Genomic DNA, 14,478 nt, shown 5'->3' with positions numbered 1-14,478 from the left:
ACACAGGGTCACACATAAGGCAAAAAGTCTAGGGGTGAACCAGCCCTAAGGCCCGGGTCCAACAATGCTGAAGAGTTCCTTGCTGTCGTGGGCGTTGTTGTACAGTCGTTCCTTCAGTGATTTCTTCTTGGTGGTGCGGATGAGCTGGTGGTGCTTGCGGGTGGCGTCTTTGAGGGCGGTCATGTTGTCTGTGGTCTGGTCGAGGAGCCAGGCTTTCTCGAGGGGTGCGGCAATTCTTCTTAGAGTCCTTGAGTTCGTCGGTGAACCAGGACGCTTTCTTGTTTCTGGGCCTGCTGGGCGGGTTCTTTAGTGGCGCGAGGTCGTCGGCGCAGGCGGTCAGCCACTGCGTGAGGTTGCGTGCTGCTTCGTTGGGGTCCATTACCCGAGCATCCTGTTCAGCATCAGGCTGCATGGCCAGGTGTTAGGACTGCGAGACGAGTGGCTCCATGGCCAGGTGTTAGGGTAGCGAGACGAGTGGCTGCATGACCAGGTGTTAGGGTAGCGAGGCGAGTGGCTGCATGACCAGGTGTTAGGGTAGCGAGACGAGTGGCTGCATGACCAGGTGTTAGGGTTGCGAGACGAGTGTCTGCACGGCCAGGTGTTAGGACGGCGAGACGAGTGGCTGCATGACCAGGTGTTAGGGTTGCGAGACGAGTGGCTGCACGGCCAGGTGTTAGGACGGCGGCGAGACGAGTGGCTGCATGACCAGGTGTTAGGGTAGCGGGACGAGTGGCTGCATGACCAGGTGTTTGGGTAGCGAGGCGTGTGGGTGCATGACCAAGTGTTAGGGTAGCGTGACGAGTGGCTGCATGGCCAGGTGTTAGGACGGCGAGACGAGTGGCTGCATGGCCAGGTGTTAGGACGGCGAGACGAGTGGCTGCATGGCCAGGTGTTAGGACTGCGAGACGAGTGGCTGCATGACCAGGTGTTAGGATAGCGAGACGAGTGGCTGCATGGCCAGGTGTTAGGACTGCGAGACGAGTGGCTTCATGACCAGGTGTTAGGGTAGCGTGACGAGTGGCTGCATGACCAGGTGTTAGGAGTGCGAGACGAGTGGCTGCATGGCCAGGTGTCAGGACTGCGAGACGAGTGGCTGCATGACCAGGTGTTAGGCCTGCGAGACGAGTGGCTGCATGACCAGGTGTTAGGCCTGCGAGACGAGTGGCTTCATGACCAGGTGTTAGGGTAGCGTGACGAGTGGCTGCATGACCAGGTGTTAGGACAGCGAGACGAGTGGCTGCATGACCAGGTGTTAGGGTAGCGTGACGAGTGGCTGCATGGCCAGGTGTTAGGACGGCGAGACGAGTGGCTGCATGGCCAGGTGTTAGGGTAGCGTGACGAGTGGCTGCATGGCCAGGTGTTAGGACGGCGAGACGAGTGGCTGCATGGCCAGGTGTCAGGACTGCGAGACGAGTGGCTGCATGACCAGGTGTTAGGACTGCGAGACGAGTGGCTGCATGACCAGGTGTTAGGCCTGCGAGACGAGTGGCTGCATGACCAGGTGTTAGGCCTGCGAGACGAGTGGCTTCATGACCAGGTGTTAGGGTAGCGTGACGAGTGGCTGCATGGCCAGGTGTTAGGACGGCGAGACGAGTGGCTGCATGGCCAGGTGTTAGGACGGCGAGACGAGTGGCTGCATGGCCAGGTGTTAGGACTGCGAGACGAGTGGCTGCATGACCAGGTGTTAGGATAGCGAGACGAGTGGCTGCATGACCAGGTGTTAGGGGAGCGAGACGAGTGGCTGCATGACCAGGTGTTAGGAGTGCGAGACGAGTGGCTGCATGACCAGGTGTCAGGACTGCGAGACGAGTGGCTGCATGACCAGGTGTTAGGCCTGCGAGACGAGTGGCTGCATGACCAGGTGTTAGGTCTGCGAGACGAGTGGCTTCATGACCAGGTGTTAGGGTAGCGTGACGAGTGGCTGCATGGTCAGGTGTTAGGACGGCGAGACGAGTGGCTGCATGGCCAGGTGTCAGGACTGCGAGACGAGTGGCTGCATGACCAGGTGTTAGGACTGCGAGACGAGTGGCTGCATGACCAGGTGTTAGGCCTGCGAGACGAGTGGCTTCATGACCAGGTGTTAGGACAGCGAGGCGAGTGGCTGCATTGCCAGGTGTTAGGACTGCGAGACGAGTGGCTGCATGACCAGGTGTTAGGACAGTGAGGCGAGTGGCTGCATGACCAGGTGTTAGGACAGCGAGGCGAGTGGCTGCATTGCCAGGTGTTAGGACTGAGAGACGAGTGGCTGCATGACCAGGTGTTAGGACTGCGAGACGAGTGGCTGCATGACCAGGTGTTAGGACAGCGAGACGAGTGGCTGCATGACCAGATGTTAGGACTGCGAGACGAGTGGCTGCATGACCAGGTGTTAGGACAGCGAGGCGAGTGGCTGCATGACCAGGTGTTAGGACAGCGAGGCGAGTGGCTGCATTGCCTGGTGTTAGGACTGCGAGACGAGTCGCTGCATGACCAGGTGTTAGGACTGCGAGGCGAGTAGGGGCCTGATTTTTGTAACAACCAGATAATGATGTCACACGATTTGGAGTTGGTATTTCTAGCCATGCATGTTAAAGTGAGATGTTCTAGCACTGCTAGTCTGTATACTCATTGATGTTGTCTTCACTTCAGAGTAAATATGCTCCATCTGAGGAGGACGACGACGATGTGGACATGGAGGAAGACGATGAGGATGGAGCAACAAAAAAGACAAAGTCTGGAGACATGGTAAGAGGGCGTACAGTGCTTCCTGCGGAAAGTGGCCTCAGTGCAGCAGGAAGTGGCCTCAGTGCAGCAGGAAGTGGCCTCAGTGCAGCAGGAAGTGGCCTCAGTGCAGCAGGAAGTGGCCTCAGTGCAGCAGGAAGTGGACTCAGTGCAGCAGAAAGTGGCCTCAGTGTAGCAGCTCAGTGTAGTAGGAAGTGGCCTCAGTGTAGCAGGAAGTGGCCTCAGTGCAGCAGGAAGTGGCCTCAGTATAGCAGGACCCCATGTAAAGATCCGGTGTAAGTGTCCTCCTCCTGAGGGTTTGTGCAGCTCCATAGAGTTACCAGTGGGTTCTCTGCTTCCCACAGAGTGGGTGGATCGGAATGACTTTTTTGTTTCTGGGCGTTGTGCACCAGAGTCCGAGATGTGCTCAGACTATGCACTTGTCTGTGAAAGTTTTTTGGCACAGAGTGCTAGATAGTCCTTTATTGGTATCAGCCCTGTATTAGATTTCTCTGAGCGACGCATGTTTGTGAGGAAGAGCGATCTCTGCTGGACATTCACCGCAGCATGAGTCTTCTCGTTCAGCTGCTGGGTAGGTGGGACGGTCACAGTTGTGGAATGCAAGGGTGTCCGTCATTTAGACGCGTTTCTCCACGGGCGCTCTTATTTGCTGCTAAAGCCTTCCAGGAAGCAAGGCCCGTCTTCCAGACACTATTTTGGTTGAGAGTAAATGAATAAAATGTGTTTGTTAATTACTGTTTAAAATCATTGTACTGGATTGAACGAAGGTGCTTTCAAAGGAATGAGACAGTGCACTACAGGCACTGAGATACATGTAGTGTGATTTCTAAGAAGGAAATATTTGCCTTAACCACCCCCAAAACAAATCTCAGAACGTGCTGAGTAATCAGCTCAGAGAAATGCCTGAATCCGAAGGTGCCGAGCAGTCTGAGGCTTTTGTTTCGGGGTCAAGATTTCACAGGTGGACACTTTCCTTGGCGTGAGCTGCTGTTACTTCTAGTGTCCCAAGAGCACCGATACTGCGACTGAAAGCAAGTATCTCCCGTGGGGTGTTTTACTGTCCAGGGCCACATCAGTCTAAGCCTCCTTTAGGGGGTGAGGTGTGGAGACATACACAGTTTCACATATTAAATAACACTCACTCTCCAGGGTAGTAAAGGAGAGCAGTCTAAGCCTGCTGGAGGCGGCGGGGTGAGGAACTTGCACAGCGGTGGGGTGAGGGACATACAGAGACAGCGGTGGAGGCGGTGGGGTGAAGAACTTACACAGCCGTGGGGTGAAGAACTTACACAGCCGTGGGGTGAGGGACATACAGACACAGCGGTGGAGGCGGTGGGGTGAGGGACATGCTGCACACTCTCCAGTGTAGTAAACTACAGCAGTCTAAGCTCATTTGAAGAGGTGGTTGGAAGGAGAAATTTACATATTAAATAACACTCAGTAAAATCCCTGTCCAGGAGGAGTAAAGTGGAGAAGTTGATGCCTAAAGTGTAAAACAAGAGCTGGCTGTGAGAGGCACTTGTTAGCGCAATGCATCATGGGTATGGGGAGCTCAGGGAATCTTGGAGAGGATTCCTCTTCACAGCTTTCGGTGCAAGCCTATCAGGACTCTCCTTTTCTTGCATGTTGGCAGGGTTTAAGCTGTTTTGCTCCTCGGATGCTGCAGTGCAGACTCCGTTTTTTTTTTTTCTAGACCTCTGGGTCGAGAGCTTGCCGCTCTTGGGTTGTGAAAACAAAACACATTGTGGGCAGAGGTGCCAAGCCTCCTACCCCAGGATGGGCAGGGTTCACAAATGAGAAGCTTCAAAGGCATGCCGCCTTTGAGCTGACCCAACCATTTGCTGCTTTCAGCAACAAGCCTCCGCCGGTTCTGACCCGCACTTAGGGCCGGAGAATCAGCGGAAAAACTAAGATAGGAGGAGAGGTGTTCCCACCTTTGCCAACGCCACCCCAGAGGTGGGGGAGGCGAGGTGAAGCACAACTCGCTCCCCACCATCTTGAAGATGTGGGGGACCCAGACAACCAGAGTGAGGCTTATTTGCTCTACCCACTGGAGGGTGGCATAATAGGGGTTTACCCATCCCAAGGAAGGGAGCCATTGGTCCCAACCTGTACCTACCTGAAACGCCCCTAAATTTAGTATTTAGGGCCAACCCTGAACCTTGCCCCCTAAGACAAGCAAGAAGGACCGAAGAGCTGTACTGCAGGACGAAGAGGACGCCGCCAACTGACTTGGTCCCAGCCCTACTAGCCTGTCCCAACCTCAACCTGATCCAGTAAAGCTTTGGCGTGTCCAGCAGCCCCAAGAAACCCGGCGGACCTGCCCTGCCTCACCCTATCAAGACTGTCTCCCTTGAGCACCGGATTTGCTCACCAAACAGACTCTGGTTCCAGCCAGGTTCTCGAGTCTGCACTACTCTGCACCCTATGCCCATGGCCAGAGTTCGAGGGGCCCAACACCAAGAGGAGGTCTCCCCGGCGAGCCTGACCTGGGATCCAGTGACCCCCGACCTGCCTCCAGCCGACTCCTGCAGCCTCGATCTGGAGGCTGAACTCCCCCCCTCCCCCCTAATTAATGATGTCCAGGCAACCCCCAGCATCCCACCTTAACTCCCCAACCGGTAGTCGCCTCCAGAAAGGCTTCGTGCCAGAGCCTGCAGTGTTTGTTGTGACCGGAGAATCCCCATTGAAAACAGGGCACCCGACTCCAAAACAGCAACCTGCTGCCCCTGTGTCGTTCTGGGTGCACCTTGTGTGTTAACTCGGATCCCCTTTGACCTGAGCTTAACCCCAGGAGCTTTGCTCCTACATCCAAGTGGCGTCCCCGTGAGCAGCCACCAACCGGAGGCCCCCTCTCCTCATTGGATAACACTGAGCCTCAGAACGCTGCACCCGGCCGCCCTAGTGCCTCTGAGGGTGTTCTCTGAGTGCATCCTTGACCCTGGGGGAGCCCTTGTTCTAACCCCAGAACCCCAAGTCCCAAAAGCAAGTACTTACCTTTAATCAGAACTTAGTTTTCTCCTATATGCAGTTACTGCTTTTCTGTGAAAATAGTTATAAGTGTGGAGTTGGAAATAATATGAAAACTCAAACAAGTGTGTTTCAATAATAAATTGCATTACTTACCTCTTTCAAGGAGTAAGAAAAGTAATCTGAAAAGTAATATAACAAATACTCACAAAGTACTTCCAAAGTACCTGTACAGTTATTTCAACTGTTTCTGAACATTTAACCTACCTGTAACCAAACAAGTTGCATTCAACTGCATTATTCTTGAAAGTACTATTTCACTTACCTGTGCCAGGCCTGCTTGGTTCTAGAAATAAAATGTAACCAATTCGTGTGACATCATTTCTTGTCTGAGTGTGCAAGAAATGCTGAAAACTACCCTCTGCTAAAGCCTTACTTCTCGCCCACACTACCACAAATCGAGAGTAGGCATTATCTACTTTTACCACTTACCTTTGGGGATCCACTGGACTCTGTGCACACTATACCTCACTTTGGTATAGTATATACAGAGCCAGCTTCCTATAGGGAGCACTTGTGCTTGGAGTTGCTAAGTGGCTGAGCAGTTTCGAAAGAGTGGAATTTTGTGTAGACCATGTATGCAGAACCACGTAGCTTCAGAGGTTGAACGTCTGGATGTGGCTGTGCAGGGATCAGCAGTGTAGAACCAGGAGTGAGCCAGCTGTAGCAAAGCAGCAATCTGATTAGCCAAGCTCCTTCTGGAACAGTATGGGTTCTACTGATGACCGTGCATCAGATAGCCGCAACGGTGAATGCTGTAGACGTGGCTCATTGTATGTTGGCCTTGGATGGATTGTCTCTAGATTTCCCCATGTTCTTCTTTTATCTAGTTTTGGTCGCCTGATTATTGTGTTTGTTTCCTTGGCAGTCTGATGATGATGATGGGGAAAGAGACGACAAAAAGGAGGAAGATGATCCTTATGCCAACCTGAGCAAGAAGGAGAAAAAGAAGATTAAGAAGCAGGTGAGTTTCGGGACTTGGCCTTCGTACTAGCACTGGCGGTGAAGCGAAGAGATGCAGAGTTACAGGCAGCTGTTACGTGCACGCCAGAAGGCTGGTTCAAGGAACAGTACATGTGAGGTTGAAGTGCACGGTTACGGGTAACATTAGTGGTCTTTAGCGCAGGGAAGGTGAAAGTGGTGGAAGAGACACTGTGTCCTTTCAAGCTCTATCATGACTCATACAGGGCATGAACTCGATGCCATTCGTGAAGAAACCCTCTGTCTGCCCTTGTTGCACCCGTTCTGGTTCATTCGTCTCTTCAACAGGAGAGGGTGTATGATCTGAAATGGCTGCCGATTGTAGGGTGCCTGTGGCTGGCCTCTGTGGCTGGTCACTGCTTCCCTCCAATCGACAGTCTGCGATCTCTCCATTTGAGAATATTTGTAGGTGAATTGATGAACACAGCTGGTACTCTGTAAAGTGTTGAGCTTCTTTGCTGAGTGAGAGCTGCAAAGGTGTCAGTTAAGACGTCTGCTCTCTGCTCCTGAATTCTCCTTTATGTAAACAAATGCTCTGATTCAAGGCTCGGTTAGACTCTCCATATGATGCACTGTACACTCGTCAAAGTCTCTCCATATGATGCACTGTACACGCGTCAAAGTCTCTCCATATGATGCACTGTACACGCGTCAGTCTCTCCATATGATGCACTGTACACGCGTCAAAGTCTCTCCGTGTGATGCACTGTACACGCGTCAAAGTCTCTCCGTGTGATGCACTGTACACGCGTCAAAGTCTCTCCGTATGATGTACTGTACACACGTCAAAGTCTCTCCACATGATGCACTGTACACTCGTCAAAGTCTCTCCATATGATGCACTGTACACGCGTCAAAGTCTCTCCATATGATGCACTGTACACTCAAAGTCTCTCCATATAATGCACTGTACACTCAAAGTCTCTCCATATGATGCACTGTACACTCGTCAAAGTCTCTCCATATGATGCACTGTACACTCGTCAAAGTCTCTCCATATGATGCACTGTACACGCGTCAGTCTCTCCGTATGATGCACTGTACACACGTCAAAGTTTCTCCATATGATGCACTGTACACGCGTCAGTCTCTCCGTATGATGCACTGTACACTCGTCTCCATATGATGGACTGTACACTCGTCAAAGTCTCTCCATATGATGCACTGTACACTCGTCAAAGTCTCTCCATATGATGCACTGTACACTCGTCAAAGTCTCTCCATATGATGCACTGTACACTCGTCAAAGTCTCTCCATATGATGCACTGTACACGCGTCAAAGTCTCTCCATATGATGCACTGTACACGCGTCAGTCTCTCCATATGATGCACTGTACACGCGTCAAAGTCTCTCCATATGATGCACTGTACACGCGTCAGTCTCTCCGTATGATGCACTGTACACGCGTCAAAGTCTCCGTATGATGTATTGTACACGCGTCAAAGTCTCTCCATATGATGCACTGTACACGCGTCAGTCTCTCCGTATGATGCACTGTACACTCGTCAGTCTCCATATGATGGACTGTACACTCGTCAAAGTCTCTCCATATGATGCACTGTACACTCGTCAAAGTCTCTCCATATGATGCACTGTACACTCGTCAAAGTCTCATCATATTTCCATTACAGATTGATTATGAGAAACAGGTGGCAATGATGAAGCAAGCCACTGCAGAGGAGAATGACTTTTCAGTGTCTCAAGCGGAGCTATCCTCCCGACAGGCCATGCTGGAGAACGCCTCTGACATAAAGGTAAGCCAGGACCCTCCCTCCTTTTTTGCCTGAAAGAAAGCGTTTTCTTTGCCCCATTGGCATCCCCTGCACCAAATGATACTGCTTCCCTTTATTCACGCCATGCACTGCTGATCGTCCTTTTGTCTTCCAGCTTGAGAAGTTCAGCATCTCGGCTCACGGCAAGGAGCTGTTTGTGAACTCTGACCTGTATGTGGTTGCTGGCCGCAGATATGGTCTTGTGGGGCCAAATGGGTATGTTCTGCCTGCTCCATAGTTCTTATCCCTCTGCCCGCAGTAGAGTAGGACCTCCACCCCTCTATGGCTATAAACCTTCCCCTGTAGATAGCTTATAGATCTTGTACTGTTGTTTGCATGTCGGCTTGTAGTGTGCGCCCTCGATGGCTCATAACGCTCATCCTCGTTGCAATGAATTAATACTGGATTTTACCCCCATACTTAACTGGAGTTCTGAGATTCTAAAACTCAAACTTGCTACACATGTCGCAGTTGTGTTTCTCTTTTTCTTCTCTTTCGCTCTTCTTGTACCCCCGAAGTATAAAAATAAAAACAAAAAGTAATCCTTGAACTTGCTTCTGAATCATCGCATCACTGAGCACTCCTGGCCAGTGTATGATGCTTTGTGCCTTCTGAGCACTGGCCATGAGTTCCAAGAGTGACGGTTCCAACACTGATCGTGAACTGACAATGATCTCCCAAAATGACATTCCCAACTATGTTTGAGCACTGGCCGCCGTCTCCCAGAGCAGTTCAGAGCACTGGGATGTGTCCTGTCTGATGACATCTGAACACTGACCTCTTTTTTTGTCTCGCAGCAAAGGGAAAACCACCCTCTTGAAACACATTGCGAACCGTGCACTGAACATCCCGCCAAACATTGATGTGCTGCTGTGTGAGCAAGGTGAGTGCGGGCTTGGAACCGCCAGGGGCTTCAGAAGGGTCTGACTGAGATGCTGGGGAGCTGCCAGATGATCAGACACGGGTCCGAGCTCTGTGTGAATCCTACCTGAAGGCAGGTGCTGTATGGATCGATGTGGCCTCGATAAATGCCACATGTAATGTTTGCGGGAGCTGCGATGTCTTGGGTCCTAAGGAGGTGCGACAGGTCTCGTGAGCAAATGGGGTCTTGTTGACGTAGTTGCTCTTGGGTGCTGAAGGTGATTTCTTAGCAATCATTGTCTCTGGGGCCCAAGGATGTGAGACTTGTAACAGCTGATAACCAGATATTCTGACTGGTTCCCCGTAAATTATGTTCGAGGCATGTGGGCTGCTGAATTCATATCTATTGCATAGATTGCCGCCTAGTGTTTGGTCCGGATGATTGCACATTGTTTTCCTGGAAGACTCTTCGAAGTATCACGAGATAGGTGGCTCCTCCCCTGGACTAAAGTGCGCATGGGCATCGACTCCATCCCCAGATTGTTTTTTTTCCGCCATTGGGTTCGGATGCATATTTGATCACTCAAGTTCGGAATCCATAGAAACTTTTCTTTTGGCCCTAAGGCCTTTAATTATCGTCGGTATTGTCTTGCGATCGGTGCCCAGTTCTGTTCCGGCTCAGTTCCCGAGTCGGACATCCAGAGGAGTTGCGTGACTCTTCGGCGCTCAAGGCCCGGTCGACGATAGAGACATTCTACGACGAAACATCATGGAACGGAGCCCGTTCAAGAGGTGCCCCGTGTGCAACTTGAAAGTACCCTCACATCGATGTCCACCCGGTGTGCAACAAGTGCCTGTCGCCGGATCACGATGAGGCAAGCTGTATGGCTTGTTCTCGTTTCCGCTCCAAGAAGACGATTCGACTTTGGCGCGCCAGGAGGCCCAGCAGACGGCACCTGACCCGGTGAACATTTTCGATACCGAGGGAGAAGAGGCAGACGAGCAGGAAGATCAAGAGCCGATGTCCAATCCAGCTGCGGAAATAGACTCCAACTACGATGCAGACGTAGAAATGCTCGATGCTGAAGACGTCGTCGACGAGGTAGGAGACGACGATGGGGCCTATGGGGCCATGGAAGATAGCTCAAGCGAGGAGCTATGCCCCGTGGAATCAATTCATACGGCTCAGGTCGAGGGATCGCCGCATGGCCTTACCCAAGATCTTACACTGGGTTCTACAGTCTCGCCTCCGGGCCCGGCTATGGACACTTCTCATGAGCCACAAATGGTGAAATCGAAACCGAAAGTGAAAGCTTCGGTGCCTTCACAACCGAAGGCAATAGAGGCGCCATCGACGCCAAAAGTGCGTGTTGCCTTGGTCGGCTCGAAGTCTTCTAACCTATCTGCGCCGACAAAGTCTACAAGGGTTATCGACCCGGTGAAGGCCGTCAAGGGTGTCGACCCGAAGACTGGGACACCGAAGACGCTTGTCAAGGTCATCGACCCGAAGAAGACGAAGGCCGTCCACACAGACAAAGGGCTCGGCGCTACAAAGGTCGTCGACCCGGTGCCTCGGACGGACACGGCCAAAAGCGATTCGGCCCTCGAGCCCGCACCTGGGGGCTCAAAGGGACCTGTCAAGTCGACGCAACCGTCCGCCTCCTTCGCAAAGAAAGTGTCGGAGTCGTTAAAACGCATTAAGGACAAGGCTGTCGGACCGGAGGATACTTCCACGCCGAAGACTGCCTCCAAACCTCAAAAGTCACCTGCGCCAATTCAGTTTACACTGCCACCGAAAGTGGTGCCGAAGGCCTTCGCACCTAAACCGGTCGTCGAGGCCCCCATGAAGGAATCCACGGGGCCGAAGCCTACACCTAAGGTTGTGAGGCCGGAGCATCGTCAACCCCTGCTTGAGGAGCAGTCAGAACAATTCATCGACGCCCACACAGGGAAACTTTCAATTTACAAGCGAAAGATTGCCCCAGCACAGCCTATGGAGTCCTACACAATTCCTTTAAAAAAGGATTCAACGGATTCCCTCGTTCTTGTAGAACTGATAGCTCCACGTGGACAGGACACTGCTCCTATCTCTCCCACTTACTCAGATGTGGAGGCTGGGGAAGGCGACTATGAGGAGTACAACTACCCTGCAGACACATGGGCAGATGCTGCTGACCCAGGGGATCAACAAACTGCCCCGGACACTCAAGTGTATAATGTGAAAACATCACCAACTGAGGACTCAGCGGCATTTAATTCGCTTATTGAAAGGGCAGCCAAAAATCATGATGTCCAGCTCCATGCTGACCCTATTGAGGTGGATTTTTTGTTTGACACCTTTTCCACCTCTGAGAGAACCGTGAAGACTCTGCCAATGCTGAAGGGTGTCTTGAAACATGCTGCAGACATTTTTAAAGAACCCACAAGGGCAAGGGTTATAAACCCCAGGATTGAGAAGAAGTACAAGCCGGCGCCTGGGGACCGTACCTACATCAAGGGGCAGTTGCCGTTGGACTCTAGTTGTTTCCAATGCCCGGAAGAGGCGAATTCACAAACTACTGGTGATGCTCCTCCTCCTCCCCCCCCCCCCCCCCCCCCCTGACAAGGAATCGAAAGTGCTAGAAGCATCAGGGAGGAGGGTGGTGGCTCAAGCGGCCAATATCTGGCGCATTTCAAACACTCAGGCACTCTTAGCCAGATATGACAGGGCACATTACGATACACTTGAGACCCTGTTACAACACTTGCCAGATGAATATAAAGAGGCAGCTGAGATGTTCATACAGGAAGGGAAACTCATCTCAAATGCTTCTATTAAGTGTGCACTGGACGCAGCAGACACCGCGGCCAGGGCCATTAACACCAGTGTGATGTTGCGGTGACAAGCCTGGCTCAGAATCTCCGGATTCAAGCCGGAGATACAAACCACCATCCTAAATCAGCCTGTAAACCCTGATCACTTATTTGGGCCTGAGGTAGACACCACCCTGGAAAAAATCAAAAAGGACACAGACTGCTAAGTCTATGGGGGCTCTCCAGTCGCAGCAGTTCAGGGGTGGTTCTTTTCGTCGCTCAGGCAATAGAGGTGTTTCCAGAGGCCAGCTGTCCCAGCAAACACAGTACAATAAAGGAGGCACGCAAACCACATACAACAAACAAAATAGCGGTGGATATCGCGGAAACAGCGCCAAGGGCAGAGGTCGTGGAAACAACAACCCCCGATCCTCCGCCACCAACAAACAGTGACGCCTTGTCACTGCCCCCCGACCATACAACACCTGTCGGGGGGAGACTCCAACAGTTCCTGCCTGTCTGGAGATCCATCACCACAGACAGGTGGGTCAGGAAGCTTATCCAGTACGGTTATTGTCTGGAGTTAACATCCACTCCACCCAACATACCACCAAAGCACCGTCCTATGTCCACAGAGCATTTGCACTTATTGCAGCAGGAGGTACTCGTCCTGCTGCAAAAAGGGGCAATCGAGCTCGTGCCGGTGGAGGAAAGAGGCACGGGAGTGTACTCCCTGTACTTCTTAATCCCAAAAAAGGACGGGTCCCTCAGACCCATACTGGACCTCAGACCCCTAAACCAGTACATTCTATCAGAACACTTTCACATGCTAACACTGCAGCAGGTTATTCCGTTGCTCAATCAAGGAGATTTCCTCGCCACATTAGACTTAAAGGATGCATATTTTCACATTCCGCTCCATCCGTCACACAGAAAATACCTCAGATTCACCATTCAAAATCAGCATTACCAATTCAAAGTCCTCCCTTTCGGAGTGACTACGGCACCCAGGGTGTTCACAAAGTGCCTGGCGACAGTGGCCGCACACCTCCGGAGACAAAACATTCACGTCTACCCTTATCTGGACGACTGGCTTGTCCAAGCGAAGTCAGCCCAGCAGTGCGCAGCCGACATGTCCCACACCATTCACCTTCTTCACGATCTGGGATTCTCACTAAATTACCCAAAATCACAACTCCAGCCCGCCCATATACGGCAGTATCTGGGCGCAACGATAAACACTCTGGCAGCCACAGCACAGCCAAATCCAGTGAGGATCAACAGCATTCAATTGCTGATACAGAAATTCAGACCGCAACACTCTCTTCCAGCACGAGTGTTCATGCAGTTGATAGGCATGATGGCCTCCTGCATCTCCATAGTCCCGTATGCGAGACTACATATGCGTCCGCTTCAGGAGTGCTTAGCACATCAGTGGACTCAGGCTCACGGACAGTTGAAAGACCTAGTGTTGGTAACCGGTCGTGCATACAACTCTCTGCATTGGTGGAATCCATACAACCTTTGCAAGGGACGACCGTTCCAGGAGCCTGTGCCACAAATCATCCTAACGACGGACGCATCTCTCCTAGGATGGGGAGCTCATGTACTCCAATACACGGTGCAGGGACTATGGACGACACAGCAAAAGAGGATGCACATCAACCTCCTAGAGCTGATGGCAATCTTCATGGCGATGAAGGCATTCAAGGTACATCTGTGCAACAAAGTTGTGTTGATCCGGACAGACAACATGACAGCAATGTACTACATTCAGAAGCAGGGAGGTACACACTCTCCACAGTTGTCTCATCTGGCTCAGAGCATGTGGAAGTGGGCCATTCGGCGGAACATCTTTCTCATGGCGGAACACCTCCCGGGCAAGGACAACCAGATGGCAGACATGCTCAGCAGGTACAGCCACCAAATGCACGAGTGGGAGATACATCCATCAGTACTCCACCCGTACTTCCAGCAGTGGGGTCATCCAGAGATAGACCTGTTCGCCACAAGGGAAAACGCCAAATGCCAAAGCTTTGCCGCAAGGTTCCCGCACCCACAGTCGCAGGGCAATGCGATATGGATGAACTGGTCAGGCAAATTTGCGTACGCTTTTCCCCCAGCACCTCTAATACTGCTGGTGGCACGCAAACTGAAGCAACACTCGATGACGCTCATCCTGGTTGCTCCAACGTGGGCACGCCAACCATGGTACACCACGTTTCTAGAACTATCCGTGGTACAGCATCAAAGGCTGCGCCTCACTCCCAGGCTTTTGACGCAGAGCCATGGCGACATTCAGCACCCAGATCCGCAAC

The 14,478-nt window shown here is 52.0% G+C and overlaps 1 protein-coding gene across 1 annotated transcript in view; it reads left to right on the top strand.

The window, feature by feature from the left end:
• ABCF1 (ATP binding cassette subfamily F member 1) overlaps positions 1–14,478 on the top strand; it is a 254,988-nt gene that overhangs the window by 112,821 nt on the left and 127,689 nt on the right. Inside the window, exons 12-16 of the mRNA XM_078641704.1 lie at positions 2,629–2,724; positions 6,620–6,715; positions 8,366–8,488; positions 8,622–8,722; positions 9,304–9,389. Of these exons, the coding sequence (XP_078497830.1) occupies positions 2,629–2,724; positions 6,620–6,715; positions 8,366–8,488; positions 8,622–8,722; positions 9,304–9,389 (502 nt within the window). The remainder of the gene's footprint in view (positions 1–2,628; positions 2,725–6,619; positions 6,716–8,365; positions 8,489–8,621; positions 8,723–9,303; positions 9,390–14,478) is intronic.

This window comes from Lissotriton helveticus, chromosome 5_1, assembly GCF_964261635.1.
Source record: "Lissotriton helveticus chromosome 5_1, aLisHel1.1, whole genome shotgun sequence".
NCBI lineage: Eukaryota > Metazoa > Chordata > Amphibia > Caudata > Salamandridae > Lissotriton > Lissotriton helveticus.
The sequence above is the reverse complement of the archived record's forward strand: the minus strand, read 5'-3'. Positions and strand labels throughout refer to the sequence as shown.